General features: G+C 39.1%; 1 protein-coding gene across 2 annotated transcripts in view; it reads left to right on the plus strand.

Annotated features, from left to right (window-relative positions):
* The first annotated feature begins 6 nt into the window (after window positions 1-6).
* BLMH (bleomycin hydrolase) overlaps window positions 7-19,384 on the plus strand; it is a 43,145-nt gene continuing 23,767 nt past the window's right edge. The window contains exons 1-6 of one of the 2 annotated variants that reach the window (XM_008584164.1): window positions 7-266; window positions 520-717; window positions 3,740-3,849; window positions 4,555-4,696; window positions 5,290-5,378; window positions 6,838-6,930. In XM_008584164.1, coding sequence (XP_008582386.1) covers window positions 254-266; window positions 520-717; window positions 3,740-3,849; window positions 4,555-4,696; window positions 5,290-5,378; window positions 6,838-6,930 — 645 coding nt within the window. In that variant the 5' untranslated portion in view covers window positions 7-253. Of the gene's footprint in view, window positions 303-519; window positions 718-3,739; window positions 3,850-4,554; window positions 4,697-5,289; window positions 5,379-6,837; window positions 6,931-19,384 lie in introns of both variants that reach the window. The other variant, XM_008584163.1, reaches the window with a different exon arrangement.

The following is a 19,384-nucleotide window of genomic DNA, read 5'->3' on the forward strand; positions in this document are numbered from 1 at the left end:
CGTCGGCCCTCCCCCGGGCGGGGCCCGCCCCGACGGCGCTGACTCAGCAACGCGAGGGGGGAGTTTTGTCCCTCCGCGGACCCCGTTTCTCTCGGCCTCAGCCTTCTCGTCGCCACCGACCCGGTTTCCTTTTTCCGGCGCTCCGGGAGCTAGAGGCCGGTGGGGCCACCTGGGCAGCGAGCCTCAGCGCCACCCCGGCGCTCGTCTGAGGACCCCGAAAACTACCGTTACCCCGCCGGGCAGCGTGGTCGCCATGAGCAACGCGGGTGAGGCGCCGCCGTGCCCCGCCGGGGCCCTGCCGGGTACTCTCCGGGGGCTCGGTGGCGGGGAAGGCCGGGGGCAGGGAGCGGGGACGATGGCGGGGATAGAGCGGCCTGGAGGAGGATGCTGGTCACAGCCGTCCCCGTTGCAGCGGTCACTGCAGGACGCGCTTACGAAGTTGGAGCCGGGATGTGGGAGCCCGGCTCAGCCCTCTCCAGCATCTTTTTGGTGTTATAATCCCGTTTGGTCTCCCCACAGGTCTGGACCCGGAAAAGGTAGCTGCTCTGATTCAGAAGCTGAATTCTGACCCTCAGTTCGTACTTGCCCAGAATGTCGGGACCACCCACGACCTGCTGGACATCTGTCTGAAGAGGGCCACGGTCCAGGGTGCTCAGCACGTGTTCCAGCACGCTGTGCCTCTGGAAGGCAAGCCGGTCACCAACCAGAAGAGCTCAGGTGAGGTCTTAAACTTCTTGCCTACTTGGCTTCACCTTCCTGACAGCGTCCCATTTTGATGTCTTATTTAAGAACAGCTTTAGAGGAACAGAGATTTGTTTGCACTGAAAGAACTTGTAAGTTCTTTGAGAACAGACAGGGGTAAAGACTGGTTTAAGAATGTCACCTGCGTGGCTTGTTTTGGTGCTCTGTGGCTTGTTAGCACGTGGGCTTTGAGCACTAAATTGACAAGTCCATGTTTGAGTTTAATATACTATATTCTGTCCTAGCATGTGATTGTGGACTGTGTCTTGCAGGTATATGTTCTTGGTCACAAAAACAGACCACGCAAAAATGTTCATGCCATGGAGGATTCCCCACAATTGCCCTGAAAGCCATTTGTATAATGTATGAAAGAGAAAAGATACAACGTAATAACATCAAAACGTCATCAAATGTTATTTTTAAGTATACTTCTTGGTTACAACTTGAGCTAATGTGCTAATGGTCTCAGTTCCCACAAAGAGACCAGTTTGTAATACAGAAAAAAAATTCAGTTCTTGTACCTTACTGGTCAAGAAGTCTTGTTTTGCTCTTTGCTATCTACCACCACTGTCAGAAAAACAGCTACAGTGAAAGAGTGGTTATCCGGAAATCTAAAAAAGGAGGACATTCCACAACAGAATTGTTCTAAAAGGATTTTTTAGTCTTTATCCATTTGAAAACTACTCCCAGTCTATCTACGTGTACAGAACGCACATCAGTCCTTGTGTAGAGCCAAACTCACAAAATGTATGTTTAACACGGATATACTTAATTGTGTATAGATGATACCTTAGTAAAGTTGATTTTTAAATTTTAAGGAAAAAAATCATGAACTTACATTAATTCGTGTTTTGCTGTAGAAGAAAGTGCTTGGGGTAGTGTGGGCTGTCAGGCTACAAAAGATGCAGTTAGTAATGTCACAGTGGCCCTGCATAGTTTGGATTGCAGTGACCTCTTAGGGAAAAGCTTTGAAATGTTAATCTGAAAAAGGTCAGGTCTTACACATTCTGTAGTGTCACTTTTATTTACAAAAGATACGAATAGCACATGAGCTATGTAGTTTATATTCACGCAGTTTTCACATTAACAGTTCATCCAGATTCCTTCTATTAGAAAAATATAGTGTACAGGGCCGAGCCCGTGGTGCACTTGGGAGAGTGCGGGGCTGGGAGCGCTGCTCCCGCCGCGGGTTCGGATCCTGTATAGGGATGACCGGTGCGCTCACTGGCTGAGCACGGTGCGGCCGGTCTCAAAAAGGACAAAAAAAAAAAAAAAAAGAAAAATATAGTGTACAGGGGAGAGGTGGCATACAGATAAGCCTAAGATAAAGATGAAGCTATACTAAGGCATTAGTGACTTTCAGAAAACACTAGTTATTTTACATTTTTTTTCTTGTTACATAATTATTTTCGTTCAGTGTAGAATATTTGCAAAGTACCAACAAGTGAATATTTTTTCTCTATATACATCAGGTCTCGTGTGCGTGTGTGTGTGTGTGGATTGATACCGTACATTGTTATTTTCATATCAGTAAAAAAAATTATAACCAAATATAAGTCAAGGTTTTCCCCTCTGAATTTTCCTTCATAAAATAGAGTTACCCTATATTCAAGGCCTTACAAAGACTCATAATGGACATTCTCAGTTAATTTATTTTGAAGTAGAGTACAATTTGGTAAAGATATTACTCTGAAATAACCTTAAGCCGTGCTAGTTTTGGATGCTAACAGAGATCATTTAATCAAATTAGGTTTTTTTAAAGGCTAAAATTTGAACACAGTATATTCCCAGGACATGACCTCATAGGGAAATGTTGAATATCATTGTAAATAGGCCTTTTAAAAATCACTTAAATCAGTACAAGAAGTAGTGGCACTGTGGAGTTTGTGATTATACACTTACAGGACAAATGAAGAATGTGATTGTACAGTTGATGTTTGACATAGATTTTCAGCAACAGCATCATGCATGGATTCAAAACATTGCTGTGACTCAAACATACTAGATGGAAGACAATGTGTTTTTATTGAAAGCGTGGATATAATGATGGCAAAGGCACTGATGGCAAGATACACGTGAAGAGTATGAATCAGTGTGAAAATGAAATATAAAAGTGGGAAAAACAGTGCTTCAAAATAAATTTGTTATGTTAACATGATTTTAAATCGTGTTTAAATATTTAAATTACTAAATTAATTTACGTATTTAAATTACTAAGTGAAATATTATAGGTAGACAATTTGCTATTTCATCTATGTCTTTAAGTGTTTATGTTAGCCAAATAACCTCCTTTTTTTTGTTGTTTTTTGACTCACTGAGAGAATGGGGAATTGACTTAAGGTCACCTTATACTGAAGCATATGCAAAGGTACTTCAAGTAGTTTATGGAAAGAATCATATTATCTTTCAATTCCATTTTTCCACGAATTTTTTGAAGTACCCTGGTACTGTATATTCCAGATTAAAGTGTAGGGACTTTTTAAAGCTCTTGCTAGGTATTGCCAAGTTGCCCACAGGTGTTTTGGATCCCTATCCAGAACGGTAAAAATGTTTATTTCCCCAAGTCCTTGCCAATATTGGGCATTATCAATAAAAAAAAGATGTTTCCCCACTAAACAGGTATCTTACGATGAACTTTAAAAAATGGTTCTTTGCCATTTGTATCTTTTTTTGGCCACTGAATGATTTATGATCTCTGATCAAGTTTTTCTAGTGGTGTTTCTTTTTCTAATATGATTTCCTTAGAAGATATGTAATTGATTCTTTATGTGATATATAAAGAGATTTTTTAATATGTTAAAGATATTAAACCTTTGCATACATATTGCAAATAGTAATTGCTACCTCTTTTGTTTTGTTTTGTTTTGTTTTTAATCTTTCTGATTTAGTCTTGAATTGTCCAGATCTTGTCATGGGTTCACTGTTGGGAAATACAGTTGGAGTAATGTAATCTTTGTGAACACTCATCAGAGTTTGTTGACTTGCTTTCTTGTTTCAGGGCGATGCTGGATCTTTTCTTGTCTGAATGTTATGAGACTTCCGTTCATGAGAAAATTAAATATTGAAGAATTTGAGTTTAGTCAGTCTTACCTATTTTTCTGGGACAAGGTATGGACTGTTCTTGCAAGTTCTTTTTGTTTTGTTATCAAACTTGGTAGGGACTGCCTCTATATTTCTTGCTTTTCCAGTTATAGTCTGCCCTTATATTATAGGTGGGAAAACGTTTATTCTGATTTCCAAATATCAAAAGTTGACTCTTTTCAAAGGCAGAACTGTTTTTGGTTGGTAGGTGGCTACTTTTTCCAATGAAATGATATATCTACTGACTTAACCTTGCTGTTTGCTTCTTTCTTTATTTATTTTAAAATTTTCATTTTATTTTCAATAATTTATCTTTTTAGCATCTTCATTTAGGCTGTTTGGTCTTTCTAAGACTAAATTCCCTTTCTCTGAGTAGTACTTGTCTGAAAAACAGTAAATAATTTTATTCCATTTTTTAATCTATACAGTGTATATTCCAAACTGTCCATTAGATGTTTATTGATTGAAGAAATAAATATCAGGTTTTGTTTCAATACTGGAATGGGTACACTGTACATATATGCACGGTATATTGGGATGTATTCACAGGTATAAGGAGAAACTTCAAATATTCTTGTGAAGCAAGATACTGATATTTAATCACCAACTTTATTTTTAAAATACCTATTATGTTGGGTCCATGGTAGTTCTCAGACTCCCATTTTGTTAATCATGCCAATGAAGTTATTGGCTCTCTTTTTCTCTAATTTTATTTTACTTCCCTTACTCTAGGTTGAGCGCTGTTATTTCTTCTTGAATGCTTTTGTGGACACAGCCCAGAAAAAGGAGCCTGAGGATGGGAGGCTGGTGCAGTTTTTGCTTACGAACCCTGTAAACGATGGTGGGCAATGGGATATGCTTGTCAATATTGTTGGTAAGAGCCTTTCTCTAGTGGAACCGAAACTCATCATGACTGAGCAAGGCTTTATAGTTAGACATAGGCCATTTCTTTGGTGGTTATGTACAGAGTAGAATTGGTCTCCAAGAAGAGTATACAGTTAGCTCTAAGAACCTTTATTTCACATTGTCACCTATGAAGTGCCTTTTTAAAATGAGGGGTAAGGAGATAGTTACTATGAAGGGTAGGTTGGAGAAGAAAAAGTAGTATTAAGTAGAATTCACTTTCCTTAAAAAAGCTTATCTCTTGTCCATTGATATAATCAAGAAACACATTCAAACTGCAACTGTTTGAAAATGTCCTCATTCAAAACATTATCTTTTGGGAAAACCTCATAGTGTTGAGTATTTTACAAAGTATGATAGATAAAAAGAATAGAATTAATTCTAAGGTAGATAAATATGCACATCAAAAGCCTGTTTAATAGTATGGAGTGTAAGATTTTCTGAATAAAACAAGTAAAATATGGCCTGTCTTTTAAAGCAGTAGCTATATTTTGCCAGGGTTTCTGATAGTGGAATGTACGTTTACCTAAAATTACTTATACACTGAAATTTGTTTTCTTCTAGAAAAATATGGTCTTGTCCCTAAGAAATGTTTCCCTGAATCTTATACAACAGAGGCAACCAGAAGGATGAATGATATTCTGAATCATAAGGTATAGCATAGGGGTTCTTGGGCATTTCACTGTGCAGTTTATGTACGAGATAGCTACTGATTTCAATGTCTGTCAAAAGTAATGTAGATATATATTGACTTTTAAAATAATTGAGTTAGGGTTTCTTTTTTCTTTTTCTTTTTTGTTTTTTCCTTTTTGTCTTTTTTTTTTTACTGATCGGCAACGGGATCGCAACCCTCGGTGTTGCGCCCACACCACGCTCAGCCAGTGAGCGGGAACCGGTCTCCACATGGGATCTGAACCCTTGGCGGGAGTTTCCAAGCGGCGCACTCTCCAGTGCGCCACCGGGGCGGCCCTGGGTTTTTTTTTTTTTTCTTTTAAAAAACTTCCACTTTTATTTCTGTTGATTTTAATGTTTTCTGATGGGTACTCATGAAAGAAATTCCCATGCCTGCCCAACTAATATGGGCCACAAGCATGCTAGGTGCTGTTGCTCTCACTTGGTTCTAGTGGAGGTAGGCTGTGACAGCTTTAAGTACTAGTAAAACCACAAAGAACTATTTACAAGATTTCCTTAAAGTGTATGCTGTGTTCTGAGACTTCCCCAGACCACATCAATGTGGTTTATCCACCTACGGAAAATTTGATATAGTTACTGAACTCCTTTTTATTACTTCAGTCATCTTAATGAATTATGCTCTCTTCTCTACATAACCCACTTTCCCAAGGAGGATTGTAAGTCCTATAGGGATGCTGCTCTGCTAGCCAGATATCTTTTTAAGAACTGGGAGTTGCCAGAATCTTGCATTTGTCACCACTCGGAGAAAGATTACATTTTAAAATAAACTATAGATGTGTTTTCTAAATATTGGAAGTACATTGTTTTCCACCCAGGAAACTGGGGATCCAAAGGCTAAAAGATCATTAATAGTACAGCACTGGATTCCATTTTGAGTGGGAACAAGATCCTCTTTAGCACTATCATTAAATTTCAGACTCACCTTTATCTTGGGCATCTCTCAAAACTGAAAGCAACAAAAATGAAAATTATATTGGGGGTTGGCATAACCATGTCGTAGTGGTTTGGCAGAGAAGGAGAAATGGACAGCTATTAAAATTCTAAATAAAAATCTGTTAGAGTTACTTAGTGGCATAATCATCTTGTCTCCTGCTTTTTCTAAGGGTGATAGGCATTATGGAATCAGATGTCTTCTACATGCCCAAGTACATAATGTCCCAGAGGATGCTATCAGTTACAGAACAGGAGCAGTTCCATCTAGTATTCTTTGGGAATAATCCATGGCTTTTCTCCTTATGGAAAGTATTTTTAACTATATGTTTAAGTGGATGGGTTGGGGAAAAACATATTTGCTTTTATGAACTTTGCCCTGGGTCTTGGCTGAGTTATACTTCAAAATAGAACTAGCACTGGTCTGTTAGTCTCATTTATGATTGAATTTGGGTAACTGTTGGAGTGCTGAATAAATTTCTGTCACAGATGAGAGAATTCTGTATACGACTGCGGAACCTGGTACACAGTGGAGCAACCAAAGGAGAAATCTCAGCCACGCAGGATGTCATGATGGAGGAGGTAATAACAAGTATTTGGACTTTTTGTGGTCCTTCTAAAGAACTCTCAGAATATTTCCACCTGTTAAACTGATTAGGAATGTAGTCACTGCAATGAATGTTTAATTGAATAGAAAATTACTTATTTTACAGCTGAAAAAAATGGAGCTTTAAACTTACTTTGCATTTTAGTATAGGACTTGTGTACTTAGGTTTTCTAATTCCTAATTTAGTATTATGATTCATTCTTGTATTCCTTTCATAAATATTGAATACCTTCTATGAGTTTGGCACTGGGGAAACAAAAATGAGAAAGACATAGTGCTCTCAAGAAGTTCATTCTCTTGGGAAAAAGAAAACACATGGATAATTATAATAAATTTTATGCTAGATGTGTAGAAAAGGATTTGGTGATCATAGAGAAGGGAGGGACTAATTCAGTGAGCTGAAGGTTACATGGTGAAGATATATGAACCAGCTCTGGAAAGAGCAGTAAGAATTTATCAGGTGGATAACAGGGAAGATCATTCCAGGCAAAGAGAATTGTATTTACAGTGGCGTGAACAAAGGTAGAACCTCCAGAGAATAGTGTAGCTGAAACATACTTTTGTTAGTGTGATTGGTAGCAAATTAAGCTAGAAAGGCAGAGATATAAAGAATCTTGGGTAGGGCCGGTCCGGTGGCGCACTGGATAGTGCGCCGCTTGGGAAGCGCGGCTGGCGCTCCCGTCCGAGGGTTCGGATCCCACATACAGACCGGCTCCCGCTCACTGGCTGAGCGAGGCGCGGGAGCAACACCGAGGTTTGCAATCCCGTTGCCGGTCTCCGGCCCGGTACGGGGGCAACACTGAGGGTTGCGATCCGTAACACTGAGGGTTGCGATCCGTTGCCGGACACGGAAAAAAAGCTGAAAGACAAAAAAAAAAAAAAGACCAAAAAAAAAAAAAAAAAAAAAGAATCTTGGGTAGATGCCAAAACTTTTGGCTTTATACTGTTGGAATAAAAATGGGGAGCTATTGATGGTTATATCAGTTAAAATAATGTATGCAAAAACGTTTCAGAAAACTTAAAAAGCACTAAAGAAATATAAGGTGGTAATTTATTTATTATCAAGGCACTTAAGAATTTTTGTTACTTGTACTATCCATATCCAGAATGAGTATTCATGAAACTGTGAAATTGCTTTGAGAAAAAAACAAACATTCCTCTGTTTCAGCCAGTGGGCCCATTAGTAGGCCTCTTTTCAAGACTGAAGTTAAAATGGCCTACTTTTATTTTACTGCAATGGAAAACATTGATTCTTAACTCACGTTTTCCTTTAAGTTTTAGAGAGGCAGTATAGTGGAGTAGTTGAGAGTATGGTCTCTGGAGTCAGACTGTCTCAGTCCTAGTCTTTACCTACTGAGTCCTACTCATTAACAGCCACATGACCTGGGACACGTTCCTTAAACTCTCAAGTCTCTGTTCATTTGTAACATGTCTAGCCCGGTGCTTGACTCAGTAGCTGTTTCTTAAATATTTGAGTGGATGAATGTAGAGGTTTCATTTACCAAGTGCATTAAATTATCTCATATTTACCTCTTTCTCTGCTTCTTAAATGTTTCTGTGGAAGTGAGGTATCTTAGTGAAGTAGGAAAAAAACAGGCTTTGGAGTCAGACGTACATGGGTTTAAATTCTGGCTGTATTACTAAACAGCCTGTGATCTTGGGCAAGTTACTTAACCTCTCTGAGATTCAGTTTGGAATTTAAAATATTTTCCTCATATTTTGGGGGGTTCAAATAAGAAATTAAATCTAAGCACACAAGGCACAGTGCCTGGCTTATAGCAGGAGTTCAGTAAATGTTAGCTCTCTTCCCTTCCTGCTTGGAATGATCTCTTTTGCAGAGACCATACCTCCTACATAATTTGCCTTCATTTATGGATTAGATTAACATGGTGGTGTATATTGTAGGGGTGAAGGTTCTAAAAAGGCATGGTAAAAGGCCTAGATAATACTTCTGGTATAAGCATCTTTTCGGCCTTTGATGTTTGCTTTAATGATCTTTGGATTAATGGTGTATCTAAGATCCATGTCCTGACCATTGATAGAGGTGGAAAATGTCTGATAAGAATCAGGGCAGATATATTTCACATAGTTTTTTTCTCCTGTCTCTATCTTGGCGAAATATCACTTTACCATGAGTATGGATGTTTTATAGGATCATTTACTTATTAATTCTACCTAAACTGTTTACTGCAGAAATCTGTGTGGTAGGTTTTTAAATTTTTATAATCCCCCAAATGACTTCTCTTTATTGAACCTGACTCTTTGGTAATGAAGAGTCTGGCTGTGGTTTTAAAGCCACAAATTAGTACCTATAATTTGCCTATCCTTGTAGGCAAATAAAAATGATGACTTAAATGAACAGCTATGAAGCTCAGATAGCTTTCAATGAAATGTGTTTATGCTAAAGAAATTCTTTCTGAGAGAAGTGAAGTGTAGGTTGCTTGGCAAATCTATTTTGGAAATGTGTTCTCACCTCTATTGCAGTGTTTTCTCAGTGTGTCCATTCTTCTTAGAATGTATTCTCTACAAAAACCTTGTCTGTTAAAAACAGAACATAAAACAAAGACCAAAAACAATATGAAAATATTTCAAAAAGTTCATGGAAAGATTTGTGTTTTTTTAATTCAATTTTTCTACAATTTGAAGTACCCTTGTATTTGTCAGTGCTGTGAAAAAGGACAGGAATCCAGTATGATTGGCCTAGGAAATTCTGTAGCAGTAGCTCTCAGCTCTTAAAGACAATAATATAGGTCTAGGCTTGCCCCAGACCTACAAAATCAGTTTCCCTGGGAATAAAATCTAATTATCTGTATTATTTTTTATTTTAAAGTCTTCATTGATTTAAAATAAATTTTTTAACATCAATAATATAAAAAGGTATACAGTGAAAAATCTTCTTCCCACCCTGTTCTCTTTCCTTCCAGTTCCCACCTCACCCCCAAATTAGTTTTATTAGTTTCTGTTATTAGTATTAGTTGTTAGTTATACTTCCAGAGATTTTTTTTTTATAATTCAATACAAGTATTATTTTATTTATTTTTTGTCTTTTTGTCTTTTTCCGTGTCCGGCAACGGATCACAACCCTCAGTGTTGCCCCCGTACCGGACCAGGGACCGGCAACGGGATCGCAACCCTCGGTGTTGCTCCCGCGCCTCGCTCAGCCAGTGAGCGGGAACCGGTCTGTATGTGGGATCCGAACCCTCGGGCGGGAGCGCCGCCGCGCTTCCCAAGTGGCGCACTATCCAGTGCGCCACCGGGCCAGCCCTACAAGTATTTTGCCCTTCCTTTTTTTGCACAGATGTTAGAATATTGTTCTGTACCATGCTTGTTAGTTAATATGTTTTAGAAATCTGTCCATATTGATACAAGAAGAGTTTCTGTCAATTAAAATTTTTAAAAAGAGTTTTTGAATTAAAAAAAAATTTTCAGGGCTGGCCCGGTGGCGCACTGGATAGTGCGCCGCTTGGGAAGCGCGGCGGCGCTCCCGTCCGAGGGTTCGGATCCCACATATGGACCGGCTCCCGCTCACTGGCTGAGCGAGGCGCGGGGGCAGCACCGAGGCTTGCGATCCCTTTGCCGGTCCCCGGTCCGGTACGACGGCAACACTGAGGGTTGCGATCCGTTGCCGGACACGGAAAAAAGACAAAAAGACAAAAAAAAAAAAAAATTTTTCATAGTATTCCATTGTCTGGTTGTACCGTAATTAATTTAACTGGTTTATTAATGGACATTCTGTTTGTTTTTTAAACATTTATTTATTTATTTATTTATTTTTCCTTTTTGTCTTTTTTCGTGACTGGCAACGGATCGCAACCCTCAGTGTCGCGCCCGCACCGGACCGGGACCGGCAATGGGATCGCAACCCTCGGTGTTGCGCCCGCACCTTGCTCAGCCAGTGCGCGGCTGGTCTGTATGTGGGATCCGAACCCTCAGCGGGAGCGCTGCCGCACTCCCAAGCGGCACACTGTAGCAGTGCGCCACCGGGCCGGCCCTTAAACATTTTTTTAAATGTACATGTTTATGGGGTTGTTTTCAAAATTTTTTCTACTAAAAAAATACTGTAATGAATAATCTTGTACATACATCATTTTGTACGTGGACATACATACCTGTAGTTTACATTTCTAGAAGTAGAATTTTTGAGTCAGAAAGAATATGCGTTTGTAATTTTGATATGTAATGACACTACCCTAGGGATTATACTAGTTTACATTTTCATCAGCAGTGTGTGATAGAACCTGTTTCCCTTCGGTTTATCAAGTGAGTGTATTTATCAAGCAATTGGATTTTTGCCAATCTGATAGATAAACAATGCTATCTCACTGTAGTTTCCATTAATATTTTTCTTATTATGAGTGAGGTTGAGCATCATTTCTATGAACTGTCTGTTCATATCTTTTACTCATTTTTCTTTTTAGTCTATTATCAATTTCTGGGTATTCCTTATATATTACAGAAATTAGCCCTTTGTGATATGAGTTGCAAATTTTTTCCCAGTTATCTGTGATATGCTTTTTTTTGATATGCAGAATTTTAAACTTTTTTGTAGTCAAATTTGGAATCTTTTATAGTTTTTAATTAAAAAGGCTTTTCTCGCTCTGATTGTAAAAGAATTCTTCCATTTTGTTCTAATACTTACAGGGTTTTTATTTTTGAAATTCTAAATGGATCAGGATAAGTTCTGATCCATTGAGATTTTATCCTGGATATTGCGGTATGGATATAACTTTTTTTTTCTGATGGCTAATTGACTCACATCTTTTCTGAATAGTCTATCCTCTCCCTACTTCTTTATTTGAGGGGCTGTCTTTATTATTTCTAAAGCCTCTGGACTTTCGATTCTGCCCTAACAGTCTGTTTATTCATGTGCCAGTAACTGTATTTTAATTACTGAGGCTTTTTATAATATTTTAATATTTGTAGGGCTAGTTCCATCTCATTGCTATTTTATTGTTTTCCTGGCCAGTTTTGTTTTGGCATCTAAGTTATGACACCTAGACTTTTAAAAGCTTCTGGTTAAAATCTGGTGAAGATTCTGGTAAGATCTACTGAGAAATAACATTTTCTAGCATTGTCTTCACTTTTGAATTCTGAAATAGAGAAGGGAATTATTCTTTTGACAGCTTTGGAAGACATCCCTGACACTGAAAAAGGGACCTTTTCCCTGAGGCTCTTGAAGGAAATAGATTATATGACCATATTGCATTTCCCTTTTTACTAAATAGGTATAACAAGCAGAAAAACCAGTAAGCACTTACACTAAAGACCTTCTTTAGCAGTTAAAATCCTTAAGTAATATTAACTAGATATTTAAATTCAGAATCTCTTTTAAGTATCCTGGAGGTGGAAGTTGACTGCATGCCTTCGGAAGTGAAAATTTTATATTTCCAAAACAATACAAATTCTCAGTTGAAATGGAGATGAATTGTGTTTCATGTTTGCTTACAATCCTAAATACATTTTACATCATTATCTCATGAAAACCCAAGTATAATGAAGCCCTTATTTTTTAACTTTGTGAACCATCACTATTTTAATAGCCTTCATCATGTCTCAAGTGACATTTCTCTTTCTTAGCCCATTGAGGATCAGAATTGTTTTGAAAACAAAACAAAAATACTATGTTCCTTCTGTCATAATTTAATGGCTATTCTGAAGCTGTACTTTAGATTAATTTAGTTAAAATTGGTGAAACTGAAAGGGGAAGTAGGATGACCAATTATGAAGCTGTAGCAGTTCAGGTGGTACTGATTAAGCCTGAACTAGGATTGTGACGATAGAGATGGAAGGAAGGAGAGAAATGTGAGAGATCTTAGAGGAAAAATCTGTAGGACTTGGCAACTTATCTGTAAGGTACAAAGAAAGATTCATCATTAAACATAACTTTTAGGTTTTAAGTCTTAAACTGGCTTAAGTGTAAGTTTAACAGAACTGGGAGAATGCTGCTGCAGTTCACACAGATATGTCAGTGAGAGAAGTTCTTTTCAGAGGCCACTGTGAAGATGAGAAACATTGGCTTTAGGTGCAGTCCCAAGGTGCTGTCCATTTGATAATGGGTTTCAGGCATATGGAAGCAGTTCTGGAGCTCAGGAAAGAGAGTGATATAGAGAAATGGTAGTAATGATAGTACAGATGGCCGAAGCCTTGGGAATAATTGAAATCCCTTTGGGAGAGTAGAAAGGTAGAACACAGGTCCGAGTACAGAATTCTGGAAAACATCTATATTTCTTAGGTGGGAGGAAGTGAGTACCAGAACCATGTTGTGATATAGGTGCTGGTCATCAGTGTCAGGTGCTGCAGACACAGAATAGGCTGCTGGACTGCCTGAGTAGGAGTCTGTAGAATAGTGTCAGTGGAGTGGAGAAGGGAAGAAGCTAGATGGAAAGGAGTCAGATCATGGCAAGAAAAGGAAGGCAGTTTCAAGAAGGTTGGCAGTGAAGAAAAGGAGAAAAAATGATAATCATTCATTTTACAAGCATGAATACTTACTAAATAGTAAACATTATTCTAAGCGTTGGGGGTACAGTGATAACCAAGACAGATTGGTCTCTGCTCTTATCGATTTTACATACCATTAGAGGGAGGCAGATAGTACTCAAGTAAATAAATAAGAAACTATCTGATAACGATATGTTCTCTGAAGAATAAAAAGTAGGATGATTGATAGGGTGGTCAGGAAAGGCCTTTCTGTGGTCACATCTGAGCTGAGACATGAGTAACAAAAAGAATCCAGTCATGCAAAGATCTGAGGACAGAGCATACCAGGCAGAGGAGACAGCAAATGCTCTAAAATGGGAGAAAGCTTGGTGTTTTTGAGAAACAAAAAGAAGGCATTGTGTCTTGAGCTTGGAAAGTGAGGGTGGGAGTGATTGGAATAGATCTTGTAGAGGAAATGGGAACCAGCATATATAGGGCCTCTAAGCCATGGTAACGAGTTTGTATTTCTAAGTGAGGTAACCACTGGGGTGTTTTAAGCTGAGGAGTGATGTGGTTTACTTTTTGTTTTAAAAAAGTTCACTTTGGGTGTTTTGAGAATGGATTGTAAAACAGCAGGAGAGGAAACGGGAAGGCTAGTAAGGAAGTTACTGTGGTTGCTTAGATGAGAGATGATAATGCTTTAGACCAGGTGGGTGAAAGTGAGGATGGAGAGAAGTGAAAACATGTCAGGGTATATTTTGTAAGTGAAGCTGTCAGGACTTGCAGATGAATTGGATGTGGAGGACAAGGAAAAGGGAAGTATTGGGGTGATGTCATGGTATCTTGAAGGAGAGGCTTGCAGATATGAGAGAATATTTTTTGGCAGTTAGGGCAATATGAGGGAACCAGTGTGTAGAAAAGGACAGCAGATATGAATGAGAGAAATAATAATTGAAGAAGCAAGGTTTTAGAGGAGGGAAAGAATAAATTTGGTCTAAAGTAGTGTTTTCAAACTTTAATGTGCATACAAATCACCTATGGATCTTCTTAAAGTATAAATTGATTCATTAGGTCTGGAGTGGGGTCAGATAGTATATTTCTACTTTCTTTGATTCCAACACCACCCTAGACATTCTACATCCTTTTTTCTTTTCCCTTTCCCTTTTCTGATTCCATTACTTAACATGTTTGACTTCAGCAAATCATTTAAAATAAACGAATCTCTCTGCTAAGGGAAATATTTTTAGAGACTAATTACAGTTAGGCTCCTTATAAAGTTAGACTTGAGAAATAGTCTCAAGACCATTATTTGACTATTTGTTATCATCTATATGGGTTCATTCCCTTTAAAATCACAGAAGGGAACATACCTTTTAAGGGTAACTTTTTATGTCTTTTTCTGCCTGAAAATATATTTAATGCCTCCAAAAATATCTACTACTATGTCTGCTTTTGCAGGCTTAGGTGGGTTTTGTTTTGTTTTGTTTTTGTTTTTTAAAAAGATCCTTGCCTTTCTTTCATTCCCCACCAGAAAGCAGTAGAGAGCTGTCTTCCCTTCTCTCTTCCTCTGCGTGTATCCGCAGTCACCGCGGTCCCTTACTCCTTCCCTCCTGTAACTAGCTCATTACCCATAGCACTGAACTTCCTTCAGAGTTCAGTTGTTTTCTGTGACCACTTTAGTGTCCTTGTGGCCATTCTACTCTATGAACAATAGGTCATTTTACTTTTTTTTTTTTCCTTTTTGTCTTTTTTTCGTGGCCAGTAATGGGATCGCAACCCTCGTCATGCCTGTACCACGACCGGCAACGGGATCGCAACCCTCGGTGTCGCACCCGCACCGCGCTCAACCAGTGAGCGGACTGGTATCTGTATGGGATCCAAACCCTCTGCGGGAGCACCGCCGCGCTCCCAAGTGCCGCACTCTACCGAGTGCGCCACCGGGCCGGCCCTGGACTAGATATTTCTGATTGTTAATTCATTACGTATATTTGAGAGATAGTTATCACATTTTACTTTTGAGCCTAGTTTCTCCAGTAAATCTGAAGAGTTGGGGCAAATGATTTCTTAAGGGCGTTGAAACTTTGCATTTTTATAACAGTAGAAGTAACTAATATTTTTACCGTACTTTAGAATTTACTGTATACTCTCTCAACAACCCAGTAATGCAAACACAAATGAAGATTCTAAGATTCTGTCACTTCTGCAGTGGTTCCAAGCACTGAAATCTTTTTAGCATTACAAGTTTTACTCCCTTCCAAATAGCTTGGTTGTTACCTTTGAACTACCTTCCTATTCTAACCTTTTCTTCATTCTGTGTCTGCCTGTAGCTGTCTTTAAACTCTTTAGGTTCTCACCCTTCTAAGTATTCATGAGTGACTCTTAACTGTAGTATCCTTCCTCCTTCTTCTTTTTTTTTCCTTTTTTATTTTTATTTTTTTTGTCTTTTTTTACTGACCGGTAACGGGATCGCAACCCTTGGTGTTGCGCCTGTACCGGGGACTGGCAACGGGATCGCAACCCTTGGTGTTGCGCCCGCACTGTGCTCAGCCAGTGAGCGGGAACCGGTCTCCACATGGGATCCGAACCCTCGGCAGGAGCGCCGCTGCACTCCCAAGCGGTGCACTCTCCAGTGCGCCGCCGGGCCGGCCCCTTCCTCCTCCTTCTCACTTGATGTCCATCTCCCGGATTTAACCATGGGTATGGGAATTGACTCATTCCCATATCATTTGTCTTTAAATTGGGATCTACACATTCTTTCCCCATGTTCCATGTTTCATGCTTTCTGTGACCTTTTTTCCTTTCCCTTTCCTGATTCCATTATTTAACATGTTAGATTTCAGCAAATCATTTAAAATAAAGAAATCTCTCTACTAGGGGAAAATATTTTTAGAGACTAATTACAGTGGGGCTCCTTATAGAATTAGACTTGAGAAGCAGAACTCTATAATTTACACTCTGCCTTCTTACCAAATGTATTTAAACTGGAATAGGATACCAGCTGCAGCTTTTCTCATGGGTTATAGGTTGGTAGAAAGGGACTATACGTATCTACATAGTAAGGTTAGTTTAAATTCCTAATTTAGGGCCGGCCCGGTGGCGCACTGCTATAGTGTACCGCTTGGGAAGCGCGGCGGCACTCCCGCCGAGGGTTCGGATCCCACGTACAGACCGGTTCCCGCTCACTGGCTGAGCGAGGCGTGGGAGCAACACCGAGGGTTGCGATCCTGTTGCCGGTCCCGGTCCGGTACGGGGGCGACACTGAGGGTTGTGATCCATTGCCGGACACGGAAAAAGACAAAAAAAAAAAAAATTCCTAATTTAATTTGCCAAAAATGTAAAATCTTAATCAGAAGGTAAGTGGCTCCAAGAGGCAGGTGCAGATACAGCATATCTCAGTATAGCTTTCCTTGACCCTCCTTAGGGTGAAAGGGGAGGGACTCAGTGGATCAAAAAATTGAGCTCAATTTTGGGCACTGACACTGCCCTTTTATACTTGGGGCTTATATACAGTTTTAGGAGAGCTTTTTTCTAATAATCTGTATTTAGGAGAATTACAAACATTGGCTTCTTCTGTTTTTTTGTTTGTGTTTGTTTGTTTTAATCCAAATTCAGAATCAGCAAGACCACATCATTATTGGGTTGGAGAGTTAGGGAAAAGCAGAATCAGTTCCCAGGTATCACTGAGCCATATGTCTCATTGACTTCATCTTTCCAGTATTTTGGAAAGCCCATATTCCCTAAGTCCGCCCCTTGACTCTGTTCTAATAGCTTCTTGTCAGGTTGGTTCTGACACTGAGTTTGGTCTGAAATCACAATTACAAGTCATGTACTCAGTAAATATCTCCTTAACACATGTACCTGGCACTGTCCTAGGCATTGGAGATTCATCAATGAGCAAAACAGAGAAGAATCCTTACCTTCATATAGTGTACTTTCTAGCAGGGAAAGACAAAATATATAAGAAGTATAATATTCCAGAAGATAAGTGCTATAGAGAAAAATAAAGGAGAGGAAAGTAGGAAGTATGTACTAGGATAGGGAGTAGGCAATTTCAATTAAAGTCATGTACTTTAACTAAATTCATTTCCCTAAATGGGCTAATCGTGGATTTTAATATGTCATTATATTCTGAGGAATATGGTTTTATAATATGTGTTCAATGACCATTATCTATTTTTTGTCCTGAATGTCAAGTACATCTTGTGAGTAGGAGGTGATAATCCTGTGTTGCCCACCAGAGAGCAGACTTGGATATCCAGAGCTCACTGCCAGTTTCGTACCTTCGGGAACAGAGAATGTTATTTCAGAACAGCAGAGTCTCTTATCAAGAAAATATGTATCAAGGACCCCAGAGATTATACCTTGGAGAACTTTTTTTTTTTTTTTAAATTAAGAGCTCATTTAACTAACTATTGTTATTTGGCTCAGAGCCAAGTATTCCTTACAAAGTGTTGCAAACTGACTTAAATGTGAATGACTTTGGATAATTTATAGTCACGATAAACAAATAGTATAAAACAAAGCAACATATGTGAAGTTTAACTGGAATTTAAGAAAAAGGGATGTCACCTTTATCCTCATTTATGCCTTAAGTGTATCTTTGATAAAATTCAGATTTATAAAACATATGCAACACGGCTTAAGTATTGTCTTACAAAAGGATTCACCATAAAATTCATTTAGGTAGCAGAAATGCAGGTTTCCCCTAATATGTTTTTTTGGGAGAAGAAAGAAGTAACTTAACACTTTTTATTTTAGATAAGGAGTCCAATGCACCATAAGATATTCAAGTTGCAGTTTAAAACATTCGTATTTATCTTTAAAGTATGTTAAAAAGTAAATAGAAGTTTACTCATTTGTATTAATCTTCATTGGACCTGGTCCTAACCTCCTGCCTTTTTTTGGTCAGGGCCTGGCTGAGCTGGATTTACCATCTTTGGAATACTGAGAATAGATCAAAATGGTTCCACTGATATGTGTACATACATGTGTGACAACAGTTGCTAGTTGAAAATACACATCATTTAAGTCTATAAAACCTTCCTAATCTAAACACATTCTTTTTTTTTTTTTTTTTTTTTTTTTTTCGTGTCCGGCAACGGATCGCAACCCTCAGTGTCGCGCCCATACCGGACCAGGACCGGCAACGGGATCGCAACCCTCGGTGCTGCGCCCGCTCCTCGCTCAGCCAGTGAGCGGGAACTGGTCTGTATGTGGGATCCGAACCCTCGGAGGGAGCGCCACCGCGCTCCCAAGCGGCGCACTGCAGCAGTGCGCCACCGGGCCGGCCCTCTAAATACATTCTGACTATAAATCTTCATATTCATTATCCTGACCATAGTTACCAATAGCAGTGTCCTCATAATGACAGTTTCCTAAAGTTGCCATTTGTAACCTTGATACTGAGCAAATACAGAATGACTCTCTGGTCTGTGTGAATCCCAAACAAGTCATTAATCCAAGGCTAGAGTAACTCAGTTACAGTTGCTTATGTGATGCCCTGCCTCTTCTTTTCTGTGCTAGAAACAAACCTGAGAATGATACATTAAAAGAGAGGAGATTTAAGGACCAGCTATGCAGGCTCATAAATTCTAATAAAGGAAGGTTCTCTCTTGAAAAAAAACAAAATGAAAGGCAACTGTAACCTCTTCTGTAAGTTAACCTGCTTTTGTTAAGATAGTAGAATCACAGCAATAAAAAACAAATTGCTCATACCCGAAGCAACATGAGGGAATCTCACAGACGTCATATGACTCAAAGGAAGCCAGGCACAAAAGAGAATATCTCTACAATTCCATATATGAAGTTAAAGAACAGACGGAACTGATCAATAGTTATAGCAATCGCCTTGTTGAATTTGTGGGTTATTTACTGTAGAGGGGCCAGGGAACCTCTGGAGCCCTGGAAATGTTCCACATGTTGATCTGAATGGTGGTTACATGGGTGTATATGTACATTTTAAAAAACGGAATTGAGCTGTACATTTATGATAAGTGTATTTTATGCACTCAT

The sequence above is a fragment of the Galeopterus variegatus genome, unplaced genomic scaffold (genome assembly GCF_000696425.1).
Source record: "Galeopterus variegatus unplaced genomic scaffold, G_variegatus-3.0.2 Scaffold3163, whole genome shotgun sequence".
Classification (NCBI taxonomy): Eukaryota; Metazoa; Chordata; class Mammalia; order Dermoptera; family Cynocephalidae; genus Galeopterus; species Galeopterus variegatus.